We start from the raw sequence: 13,407 nt of genomic DNA on the forward strand, positions 1-13,407 counted from the left end.
CACGCAGAAAGCAGGTAAAGCATTTATAGCAATGCCAACGGGTGGTGCTGTTAGCAGCTGGAGTTTTAGCACCCATGACTGGATGAGCGTGCAGAGAAATTGAATCTTTTTTTATTACATGGCTCCGCACAAATAGATTATTGCTAGCACAAAGCTTTTTATTGTCAGACTTCAAATTTTGCTCACAGCTGTTCTGCTTCTGCTCCTACTGTCAATACTAACCTTCAGAATAAGGATTGAAGACTAAGTAACTACTTGGGGAGGCACAGTAATTCCACTCAGGAGTTCTGATAGAGTTATAAATACACTAGGCAACATTAAACTATTAGTCACCAGAGCCAGTCAGTGGAAAAACCTTCAAATGCTGCTGTGCGTGCTTTTAAATGCAGGTACTGCTGATTTGCAGATCTAAGACACAAAAGTGACACAATTCAGTCTCTCCTGCCTGACAGTGAGTGCCTCTTCTGTACCTCATTCCTTCCTTTCCTTGCAGCTGCTTTTTTTAACAGTCCCTTCTGTTTATAAAGCAGTGGCTTTCAGCCTGTGGTTCATGGGCCAGTGGGGCTCTGAGGTACTTGTGAGAGGGTGTGACAAAGACAGTCAAGAAAAGCCATCCAGTTATTTGTAACTTGTCTGCACAGTGTTCTTCTACTTCTGTAAGTGTTCGGATGTCCACAAACTGAGAAAGGTTGAAAGCCACTGCTCTCAATGCATCCACATCCTCTATCCCATTGTCTTCCTACTTGCCACTTCTTGCCTCTTAAACTGTCGTGCCATTTGTACGCATATTCAGTTTTTTTGCTCACTGCTGGAGATGCCAGACCTATGGACTCCCATTCTGCTAGCGCCACACTCTGAGCTGTGCTGTCTTGTCTACTTCATAGTTCTGGGGGTGATATACTCTGTGCACCAACTCTTTACATCATTCTTAACCTTGCATCCTTAGGTTGCAGCTCCCAGCAAGTCTGCCTTAATATTGGCCAAAAGTCACTGTTGCTATCACATCACAGCTAGTTCTACTCTTTGGACTGCTTCCTGTCTCTCTTCCAGTGGACAGATGCTTTCTTCACTAGTTCCCACTCTTCCTGTTAGGGTTTGTTGCCCCTCTGGCTGAAAGCTATGGAAGGAGTTGCTGGTTGTGAAGTCTGTCGTACAGCCTCACAGCCAGAAGTGGTTCCTACCAGTCAGGGTTGCAGTGAGCTTGGAAAATGGCTTGGGAAGATAGTCACTCCTGCTTTGCATGCTGCACAAAGACAAAATCATTCTTCAAGGCTGCCAGGCTACTACTACCCCATTGTGCGTGGGCAGGGAGAAGTCATTGCTGTCCAGTATGCCACTAAAATCCTTCTGGGGATGTGTTACTTTGTGTGCTTATGCATCAGTCTGTAAAACATGGATTTGGCAATTATTACCTTATTGTCTGAAAATGTCTTATTTATTTTTTAAATTTGACACATGCTTAAGCCACAGACCGGCTTATTATGTGCCTATGTAATGAAGTCAACTGGAAACTACTGATATAAGTGAACGATTTGAAGATGTCTGTTCTGACTTCCCAGGCTGGCTTTTACAAAACAAAGTTTCGTTTGTTTCCTTTCCCATGTAATGATGCAGATGGCTTCAGTGAGGGGCAGCAGTGTAAGGTAGCTCTCTGGCCAGAGCACGTGGTAAGAGAGCAGCCTTGTTAAAGTCTGGCTATGAAGGCTAGTCTGAATAGTGTGTTTGTTGGTCCACAGTGACTCATTTAAAATCAGTAGAATCAAAATTATTATAGTGAATAAAGTGTTGATTTCACTACAGCCTCTGCACATAAGAGTATTAATACTTAAATGCATATAAAGCACTATAAAATTTTAGAGGATTTGGTAGTATTCTTAAGTCAAGTCAGTACCATCAGCACATTTTAATTAATTTCTGGGTGGATTTCAGTTCTGACAAGTTGCCTTTGGAGATTTTCAGGCACTTAGATTCTGTATTTCTGTATTTGCTATCAGTCTGCAATCATCTAGTGAAGGCAGAATTGTAGCACAGTATCTGCTATGAAAAATTTCTAATACTTCCCAAGATTATTGAAAACTCTGGACCAAGGCCTTTTCTTGCTACTTGTGACTGGGATTGTGATACAGAGCAGAAGAGTAATACTATAGTTGCCTGAAATACTTTTTTTTTTTTTTTTCTTTCTTGGACTTCTACTGTGTGGTTTCAGAGAGGGTGTGACCTGATACAAAGCACAGATTTTTACATTATGTGAATTTGTAATTCTGCAGCCTAGTAGCAGGGAGCTAGATAAGCTGGCTCAAATAAACTGCCCCTTCAGAAGGTATGCACAAAGTGGTTATATACCATGAAGCAGAGATTTGTGACATCTATTGGAATGCATACACACCTTCTCCTTCGTTTGTTGTCTTCTGTTGTATGTTCCTTGTAACATCAGCAATCTGAGAATGAGACAACTTAAACCTCAGTCTGTCATTCCAGTGGCCATGATTTGGTCTTTTTCTCTACATTTTCTCATTGCTTTGCCTGCAGATTTTCTTTGGGCTGTATGAAGTGCTGTACACGGGGGTATCATTATGGAGTAGCTATGGATTTGAATGAGAGCCCAAGGTTCTGGGATCAGAGTTTCTAGAAAGTCTGCAGCTAAAGATGAAGGAAACCTTGTTGAAATTACAGACTTTGGAAACTACTTTCAAGTACCTGTTCGGCTGGCATTTTTTCTACAAAGTATTAGAGATATGTGGAAGTTAAGAAGTCGCATGCACTGCAGGTTTCAAAAGACGACAGCTTGTCATCTCACTGTACCACTTAATGGCAATGTATGCTGTTATGGAAAATTGACGTATTTTATTTCAGTAGAGCACACCCAGCAGAAAACATTCTATTTTTTTTTAACTTCTGTTTTCAGGCTTTTGAAGTAATAGTTGGAATCAGGTTTGATGTGAATTAAAAGCTGCTTAATTCATTTTATCCAGCCTAGTTGCTATGGCAACCTCTAAAAAATTAAAGGCAAAATACTCCAGTTTCAGTTTTCATAAACTTTTTCAGCATACTCTTTCATGCATATTTTGACAAGAAATTCCATTCTTATACGGACTTAAAGATCTTTGATTAGCCTGGATGTTTATACAGGTTTGCCACAGTGACTTAAGGAAATTAGAACAGTGAAACAAAGGCTACATCCTTATGGAGATAATGATTTATTTATACATTAAACTCAGGATTTACTTAGAATTAGAAACCATGTAGTTAACATATTTTCCCAGAAACACCACCCATCCTTGATTGAATTTTATAAAGCTGCAAGCAATTTATGGCTTTGCAAGCATTTAATGACACTTGATAATATGTTGCAGACAGTTTCATCTCTGTGTCACTAGCTGAAATCCAGACTCGGCAATAATAAAACTGAATTTCTTTCCTTTATAAGAAACTTTGGAGGTTGGACGGCAAATGATACGATGTTTCAGTCTGGTCAAGTTTCTGTAAAGGGTTCCAAAAGGCCACTGTCTAGCACTTTATAAAGATTACCTAAATTATCCTAATTAGACTATCGTGAATGACTCAGGTGGCAAAACGTGAGCTTTCCTTTGATGAGTTTAGCAGTGATGCTTACCACTATTCCGCTTCTCCAGTACATTCTTGAGAAGTGTGATCTGATCTGTTCTAATGTGTCTCTCTTATCCTAATAGAAATGCCATAATGGCACTGTTTTACCGCAGGATTGCGTTTGAGAGGACCTACGAAGGAGTGGGAGGGCAGAAGGAAAGTCTAAGCTGCAAGAACAGGAATGCGTTCCAGTATCTTAACTGCATGTAACCAGAGGCCTCAGGCGGGCTCCATTGTTCCCATGTCCCTGTTTGGATAGCAGAAATGTTTGTCCACGGGAGGGCATAGCACCCGGAAGGAAATCAGAGATTGCACTGAACAGGTCCCCACAACAGATGACTGGGAACGGAAGCAAGGAGTTGTGTCATGGATTTTACTTGACCGTTTTTGCACATAATCAGAGAGATTTGAACTAATATTTTTGAGGCAATTCTCCTAGACTTTGCTTAATAATTCACTCATGACCTGTTTTCAGTACATGTGCTTGGCTACTTCTCATGCCAGACTTAACCTCATGGACAAAACAGAGCTATCCAGACAGCGGCTTTTGAGAGTACGTGCATTTACTTTATGTACTTCAGAAGTAGATTGTTGCTATTTTGCCTTTTTTTTTTTTTCTCGTAGAGACCAGTGGAAATAAATTTTTGCTCAAAGTGCCTTGCAGAGTATAAAAGAGGGCAAAAGAAAATTACTAGTGGTTTATTTTTTTTATAAAATTAATTCTCCTTGAAGCCAAAACTGGACCTAAACACTCTGTGGTCATAAACCTCTCCACAATCAGCTGTACTTGAACAGTAATGTGATGCTATAAATTTCCAAATCCATTCTGTATTTGCTCCCTCCCACCCAGGTCATTGCTTTTGCTCCTTTAGTACAAATCAGGTTATCTGTTAAAAAGCTCTTGGGAGTGCTTGAAATTTTGTTAAGAAAGTGGTGGATTCTTATTCATGTCAATTTAGGCAGTACAAAAATAATTTTCAAAAGGCAAAGCAATAAAGTACGTCTGATATTAAAGGTGGACTTGTGAATGGTTTCACAGGCAGGGACAGGCATGTGAGAGTATTGCTACTGTGTAAAGTTTTGATAGTGACCGTGGTAACTTGTGTTCTTTTCAGCTATGCATCTCCTGCCTGATTCATTTCTCTCCATTTGTGGTGTGTTTCTCTGTGGTGTGAATCCATCCCTGTCCATTCTGTCACATCTTCATCTTTCTCTTTCTGCTGCTTCAGGTTTCACTGAGCCTCAGGTAAGCAATCACAAGAAGCTTGTGCCCCATGTTGTTCAGAAAGTCCTCTCTCATGCAAGGGGTGTTCACAGTGCTTCTGAAGTTGGAATTCCTGTGCCAGGACACATTCCTCCTGCCCTCACACCCTATTCTAGATATGTTCCTTTAGTTATAGTAGTTGAGTGCTCCCATAACCCTTACAACATGTCTTTACAAGATTCCTGTATGCTAAGAAACTGTGATTTTATGAGCGGTGAACTAAAACAGGAGACCAAGACTGGGTTTCCATCTTTTCAATGCTTATACGTCTCCAGGTCTGGTGAAGGTTTTACTATGTGAGAATAAGAAAATAAAGTCCTTACCTATTTCTGTGTTCCATATTTCATATGGACAACAAGCAATCTGTAATGGTTTTTCAAGGTGCTAGATATGAGTTTTGTTTCTGGTTGCGGATGAGTGTCTGACTTCAGATTTCTGCCTTCCTGGTCAGAACATTGGGTCAGCTTTAATGTTCATCCTGTTCAAAAGAATTGCTGAAAGATTGCTATTTTCTTCCATCATTTGAATAAAATATAATCAAAAGGCTTGTATTTTATTCAAATGATGGAAGAAAATAACCATCTGCAGTTTTTAGCTGCAACAGGATGTTGCATCAGGAAGCAATTAACATATTTTTTCTTGTTAGTGTAGACAGCACATAATCCTTTTTCTTCTTCTTTTTTTTTTTTTGACTGTCTCCTAAAAGGGATGACTCTCTTCCATCCTGTTAGGTGTAATTTATGCAGTACAGAATTTCTTAAATCAATTCCTAAATTTTTGGAGCATTCTTTGAAAATTTCTTGCTTTCAACTTTTGATTAAAGCACTATTGCAGGCACTATTTAATAATGTTATACAGACCAGCTAAAGTTGTTCATGGACAATAGTTGAAGAACCTGCCCTTATAAATAGATGCTGATCTGTTTAAATTATCTCATTAAAGCTGCCAGTATCTAAGTGCATAGAACACATGTTTGTGCTCTGTAAAATCCCAGCTAGGGAACCTTCAAAGCCAACTTGTGAATTGTGGACATTGTTTTATCGTTAGTTTTAAAACTTGTGGGCCACAGGGGTTTTTGCTTGTGAAAATTGCAGGAAAAGAGGGGTAAGATTAAATGGAAATGTGGAGGACCATTTGATTTTAGTCACTTTCCATGGCTTGTATAGATGTTATTTTGAACACAGCTGTAGACTGCTGGGAAGAAAGCTCCTTCCTGAGGCTAAGCTACCCTTTAGGAAACAAATTGCAGTGTCCGTTTTTGAACATACTTGTGAGTTTCAGAAGTACATTTTATTGGTCTAACTTGGATCCTGCTGGGCCAATTCGTACGAACCAAGGTAGACTCACTGTCATATCTCCCATTAAATAAAAGTACTCTTCCAAGTTGGGGGGGAGGAGGGGGTCCCCCTGAAAATTTGTCAAGGCCATCACTTCAGAGCTCGGCTGCCTGATGTGAAGTTCCAATACTAAATTGTGTGGTACTTGCATAAGTTATTGTTATTACTATGGTACTGCTAAAGCAGTTAGGCCAGTGAAATTCTTCTGACTTATCATAGATTCATAGAACAGCTTGGGTTGGAAGAGTCATCAAAGATCACCTAGTTCCAACCCGCCTGCCACAGGCAGGGACACCTCCCACTAGGTCAGGGTGCCCAGGGCCTCATCCAACCTGGCCTTGAACACCTCCAGGGATGGGGCATCCACAGCTTCTCTGCGCAACTGACTTATGCCAGTAAAGGATTTCACTCTCCGTATCTGCTTGTTATGAGGGCAAAACAGCACTTTTTCCAGTTTAGCAAGGCTGCATTCATGCTTCCACTCCCAAGCTGCACAAGCAAAACTTAACAGGACAAATGCTAGGATTTGTGTGTCTATGCTGCTAATTGTGCTTGCAGTATTTGCAGGTTTACTAGAGAAGATGAAAAGAAAACTTGACTCACTCCTCCAGTAGAAGTGTCAGATAAACACTTCTGCTTTGTGGCAGCTATGTGATTTCTGAAAGAAAGTGTTATAGCAAGGGTGGTGAAACGGAAGATTGTTTATAATGTGGCTCTTTTTGCCCCTTTGGTGGTCCAACTAAGCATGACTGCTCAGTCACTATGGGCCTTGATTTTATTAGCTTGAGGTGAGATTTATGGCAGAGATCCTGTTTTCAGATTTTGGAGAGATCACTCAGTCTGTGTGACTGCATGGCAAGCCTGCAAAGTAATTGAATAAAGCACAAAATCCTCTAATATTTGTTTTTCCAAATGTATTTGTATTTAAGGTGGTTTTTTACAAATATTTCAGGAAGCTCCTGTAGTAGCAAGAGCAGCCCTGTTCCTTGAGTGCGCACGTTTTGTTCATCGCTGCAACCGTGGCAACTGGCCCGAGTGGATGAAAGGCCACCACGTGAACATTACCAAGAAGGGCTTGTCCCGTGGACGTTCTCCTATTGTCGGCAACAAAAGGAACCAGAAGCTGCAGTGGAATGCAGCTAAGCTCTTCTACCAATGGGGAGATGTAAGAGCTTGTTTCTCTTCTATTTACATTTAAATGTAAACCAAAATGTAAACCAAAACGTAAAGGTAATTTGATCATCTGCAGGATTTCAGTTTAAGTAAAATGGGGACTCAGGAGCCTCCTTTCCAAATTGCACTTCACAGCCTGCCAAGATCAGCTCTTCTAATCAGAATGAACATTGTTGGTCACTGCGTGTAGCAGTGACCCTTCCCTTGTCCTTGCCGTGTTCAGTCTGAGGATCCTTTCAGCCCACTCTCCTGTCTCCAGCACTTACTGTATATGAACGCTTAAGGAAGAGTAAGAGCAGTGTGTATGATAATACTTGCTCTTTTTCTAGCTTCCAACTCTTTAAAAACAGACCAGGGCTGTTTGGGCTAGATGTGGTGCTGTGTATTTAGTAACCTTCAGTGGATTTCTTCAAGGTACTTGTCCAGTCTCTTTGCACCCTTACAAACTGTTAGCACTCATCATTCTTTGGCAAGGAATTCTGCATAACTACTGCATGTCATCTAAAGAACTGAGCTTGGCTTCTTCATGTTTATTTCATGTTTTTATTCCTGGCTTGCATAAGAAGCAGTGTGGCCAGCAGGTCTAAGGAGGTGATTGTCCCCCTGTACTCGGCTCTGGTGAGGCCGCACCTTGAGTACTGTGTTCAGTTTTGGGCCCCTCGCTACAAGAAGGACATGGAGGTGCTCGAGAGGGTCCAGAGAAGGGCAACGAAGCTGGTGAGGGGTCTGGAGAACAAGTCTTACGAGGAGCGGCTGAGGGAGCTGGGCTTGTTCAGCCTGGAGAAGAGGAGGCTCAGGGGAGACCTCATCGCTCTCTATAGGTACCTTAAAGGAGGCTGTAGCGAGGTGGGGGTTGGTCTGTTCTCCCACGTGCCTGGTGACAGGACGAGGGGGAATGGGCTAAAGTTGCACCAGGGGAGGTTTAGGTTGGATATTAGGAAGAACTTCTTTACCGAAAGGGTTGTTAGGCATTGGAATGGGCTGCCCAGGGAAGTGGTTGAGTCGCCATCCCTGGAGGTCTTTAAAAGACGTTTAGATGTAGCCCTTAGTGATATGGTTTAGTGGAGGACTTGTTAGTGTTAGGTCGGAGGTTGGACTAGATGATCTTGGAGGTCTCTTCCAACCTAGACGATTCTGTGTGATTCTGTGTGTGATTTGATCACAATCTTTTGCAATATGTGATCAAGGCAATTGCCCTGCCTGGTCCTGTCAGTGCACTTGCAGTTTCTTTGGAAGCCCATACCTGCTGAAGGTCTGATGCTTACTGCAAGTCGTTTCACACAATTAAAAATACTGGGAGGAGTTCCTTTGACTTCCATGGTACCTGGTACATATGTCTAGCTGGAATTGAGCTTACTGCTTCTCACCTCTTTACACAAAACCAGTCATTTTTACAGAGTGTCATGATCAAAAAAAAAGGGGAGGGGGGGCGGGCAGGTTCTCCATTCTCCGTTTGCTAGGAAATCCAACAGTAGTTAAAGATCTATGATTGCGTTAATGTAAGGTTGGAGAACACGGCGTAAATAATACGTGATAGATTGATTACTGCTTTGTGGAGACACAAGCAGACCATTTCTTACTTAAATGACTGAAACATGAAAGGGAAAAAATTTGAGAGATGTGGAGTTTATTTAACAATATACAGATAACTGAGATAACAACTATTGGCATCAGCTTGCAAACCACAATAATACCACCTTTTTCTCTTTGTGTAGCAGTCTACTCTCTTCATTGTTGCTGGATTTCACAGGAACTACTTAATAACAAGGAATAAAAGCTGTAATGCTGCCTTCTTTGTGACTGTTTGTTTCTGCTTCACTTGAGCCGAGACAGGAAAATTATATAGTGCTAGCATGACCATCAGTTCCAACTTCCAGAAGATTCAGAAATCATCTCTAATATTTTTCTCTGAAACTATGCAAAGCCAAGAAGGCCACAGGGCAAGTGTTGGTTAAAACTCTGTAATTAAACACATTTCCTCCTTCACAAAGTGATATTATCACAGGATAATGTTTTACATACTTGTCCGTGTTCTCTTTACCTATGTGCAGCAAAGAAAATCAAAAGCTCTGAAGTGTCTTAGCAGGAAAGCATACTTCTTGCTAACACACCCTTATCGGTAGCTTTGCTGACAGCACCACAAGGGCTGTTTACATGCTGATAAAGGTGCTAACAAACAGTCACAAATAAACAGTCAATGCCCTTCTAGAGAATGTAACAGTGGAAATTCAGTCTGCCTGTCTTCCTTATGTCAATCCCCTCTACACCATTACCCATGCACCTTCCCAGCTTTTATGGGCATATGGTCAGCTCGTTGTTGGAAAGTGGATCAGGAAATCTCTTTGTAAATGGAAGCAGGCTTTATCATGGGCATACAACTGTTCTGTGGAGGAAATGTGGATTGTTACTGGATTCTTAAGCCACAGGATGGTTGTTCAAACAGAGGATGTACATTCTTGGTGGAAAGGCTTGGCAAAAATCTGGCACATATATATTGAGGGAAGAGAGAAAAGTGGAAGAAATTCATACAAAATACTGACATATTTGTCATTTCTGTTGTTGTTATTTGACACAATCTGCAAAAAATCTCCTGAAATCTGGTAGTTTTCAAATTTTGGTTGAAAAAAACAGAGAAATAAATAATGTTTTTGGTAGCAATTACTCTCTTATCATCTCTTTGTTTATTTTACTGCATTTGCAGACAACAGAAATGGAGCTGGGACATTCTCTTCTGGCTGGAACATCTTCACAGCCTGCAAGGACCACCGCTGAGTTGGGCTGAAATTGTCACATCGTTGTACTTTCTCTTTTTCCCTGTCTGCAGGCAATTGGTGTCCGCCTCAACGAGCTGTGCCACGCTGAGAGTGAGAGCCCTGCCAACCTACTGGGCCTCATTTATGATGAGGAGACCAAGAGGCGCCTGAGAAAGGAGGATGAGGAAGAAGACTTTTTAGATGACAGTAAGGAGACTCCCTTTACTACAAGAACCCCCGCTTGTAAGAACCTCTGCTTTAGGAGCACTTAATTTTTCTTCTCTTTTCATCTTCTTGCCACTCAGCTGTATTACCCAGTCCCTCACCTCCACCTCAGCTTCTTTCCCTGTTCTTTCTGTGCCTGGATGTACAACATGACAGATGGATAGGAGTACTGGGAAACTTTGAAGGAAAAGAGGGGCAAAAACAGGTAGTGAGTTGTAATTCTTATATAGTAGCAAAAGCAATTATAAGCAGGGTAATAATTTATTTCTTGAGTCTTGCTGTCACTCAAATGTCCAAAGTGGTTCAGACTCCCATTCTTCCCAGTTATTTCTGCCGAAGTATTTTTGTAGGATTAGCTGCTTTTCTGTTTCTTAGCATTGAAGAAGAGTCATCTCCTCACCTGATATAAATTGGCACAACTCTGCCAAAGGCTTTTAAATCTTGACTTCACTATATTTGCCTGATTCTCAAGCAGAATCTTAGCACAATATAAAAAGTATCATTAAAACCTGTGTAACAAGATGACTAAAGTACACACATTTTTGTGTGTGTGTGTCTGTACATGAGAGTGGGAGGAGGGTGATAAATCACTGATTCTGAAAGTCTAGATAGGCATACAAATTATAACACAGTCTGTGAATCAAAATAAGTTAAGTCAAAACAGATACTGTCATAGGTGAAGGTGGTAACAAACATTATGTCCTCTCCAGACACCACTGTATATATGTCTGTGCCGTAATGTACCACTGCCTGTATACATGTACTGTTGTTCGCCATTGGATATAGTGTGCTAGCACTGTTTGTGTATCTTGTGGTTTCATTTTCTGTGGCTGTAAGTTTGTTCTTACTGAATCAAGGTCAGCTTTGGGATAGAGGGAACAGTGAAATGGCGTTTGTGGGAGATAATGTCAAGACAAGGTATTAGCACTAAGCTTAGACTTAGGTATGTGCCACTATGTATGTAGTGTGTCAACCCTATCGCAACATGAGCCTGGGTTCCAGATATTTTATTGGTTCTTTAGGAGATGTATCCAAAACAGGAGATTGCACATAAGGTTTTTCCTCTCCTGCACAATGAATGGCTTTTGAAAGGTGAACAACTGTATTCCCATAATTAAGAGATGGAACAGGCTTTCTTGTCCCTGTTCAGCCACTGATAGCAGGCACTCATAAGGGGACATGGAGCTGCTTTAACAGGGCGGCCTAAGACACGGAAACAGAGAGCAGGTTGTGGTCTAGAAAGCTGTATAAAATCTCAAGTATTTCTCTGAAAGCCAGCGTATAGGTAAAAGATATACAGTTAGCTTTCTCGCTGAAGGCAGAGATTTTTCCTAAAGCTGCGCTGTGCACTGTAGAAATTGGACTGAGGAGCGTAAAACTTTTGGTTTGATATTCCTTTACCTCGTACATCTCATCTGTATTTAATAGTTCAGGCTATTTTAGTCCCTACGAAGTCCATCTCCATTACAGGTAGCGCATACAGAGGAATAAACAAGCTTCACAGAATTAATCTGTTTTTATCTGATGCCTTCAGTGTCCTCTCATTTGTCTGGTTTGGACTGTTTCTTTGCAAAAAATAATTAGATCATACATCAGGGAAAGCGAGCAAAGCCGCGGATTTCTTTGAAATGCCTGTAAATGGTAATATTAGGCAATACTAAAAATGGGTGTGGTTAGTTATTGTCACAAATAATTTTTATGTACTTTTTTTTTTTTACTGTTCATTATCCAAAATAGTATTTCTCAAATTTATGAGGCCTCAAAGAATGCTTCATAACTTTTCAAACTTGGATTGCTTACAAAGTATAGGACTTTTGAAGCTGATTGTCTAGACACAGTTGAAGCAAAACTTCAAGTATTTGGATAATCCCTTTCACAGAATCACAGAATATTAGGGATTGGAAGGAACCTTGAAAGATCATCTAGTCCAATCCCCCTGCCGGAGCAGGAATACCTAAATCATGTCACACAGGAACGTGTCCAGGCGGGTTTTGAAAGTTCCCAGAGAAGGAGACTCCACAACCCCCCTAGGCAGCCTGTTCCCTTCTCCCTTTGTTTTAGGTTAAGCATTTAAATGTACAACTTGAATAAGTAGTTTGATCTTTAAGGTCGCTTCCAACCCAAATCATTCTCTGATTGTTTATTCCTTAGTTATCTCTAAATGGCACTTGGATTCTGTGCACAAATAAAGAAGCCTGATTTCAGAGAAGACTGTCTTTTCCAGTTCTCAGGGTAGTAACCAATAATAGGCATAGTACATTTTTACTGGCTCGTGATAATTCCACATATATTTTGAGAAATTTTTATATATTTACAGAACTGCAGATTTGTCTGAACGTAAAACTCTAAAGGGACGGAAGGGTATCTACTTCTTCACCTGTACTAACGTTAAATGAGAAGGTTTATATAAAATGCTGTAAGATTATGTTAGTTTACTAGATTCATCACTATTTACTGTAATAAATATGAAACACTATAGCATGCTGATACTGTAGCATGTGCTGGTAAATACATGGACTGATATTTGTATGACTACGAGCCTTTTCGTGTAGGAATAGTAGCATAGATAGACGTCTGGATTTTACTCTTTTTTTAGTGCAGCTTGTATTGTGCACCATACATGAAAATTTCCATCACCTCTTGGTTCAAGATTTTGCATAATCTTCTTGCTCACCGTAGAAGTATTTTTTTTCCTAGGCACTGTGAATCCTACCAAATGTTGTTGCCCTTTTGCACTGAAAATGGCAGCCTGCCAGCTTCTCCTGGAGATAACCACTTTCCTTCGAGAGACCTTCCCGTACATGCCCAGGCCACGTACTGAGCCTCTTGTGGTAAGTGAGCAATGGAAATTGGAGAGGGAGACATGCCGACAAAGTCACTGTGCTCTGTGCCTTTCTGAGGAGAGGTTTGATGGGGTAATAACTCAAGGAAATGTCTGATGCAGGGAGAAAGGAGCCTTTGTCTGGTGAGAAGATGGGCAGGGCACATAACATGGGTTGGTTAAGATAAGACTGGAGAAGCAGAGTGTGCACTGGAAGTCCATGAAAGC

The 13,407-nt window shown here is 40.9% G+C and overlaps 1 protein-coding gene across 2 annotated transcripts in view; it reads left to right on the forward strand.

Moving 5' to 3' along the window:
- Window positions 1-13,407, forward strand: part of UNC80 (unc-80 homolog, NALCN channel complex subunit) — a 130,484-nt gene that overhangs the window by 44,483 nt on the left and 72,594 nt on the right. For both annotated transcript variants that reach the window (XM_035565888.2, XM_035565879.2), the window contains exons 23-25: window positions 7,160-7,372; window positions 10,205-10,340; window positions 13,056-13,189. In XM_035565888.2, coding sequence (XP_035421781.1) covers window positions 7,160-7,372; window positions 10,205-10,340; window positions 13,056-13,189 — 483 coding nt within the window. The remainder of the gene's footprint in view (window positions 1-7,159; window positions 7,373-10,204; window positions 10,341-13,055; window positions 13,190-13,407) is intronic.

This window comes from Cygnus atratus, chromosome 6 (assembly GCF_013377495.2).
Source record: "Cygnus atratus isolate AKBS03 ecotype Queensland, Australia chromosome 6, CAtr_DNAZoo_HiC_assembly, whole genome shotgun sequence".
NCBI classification, from domain to species: Eukaryota; Metazoa; Chordata; class Aves; order Anseriformes; family Anatidae; genus Cygnus; species Cygnus atratus.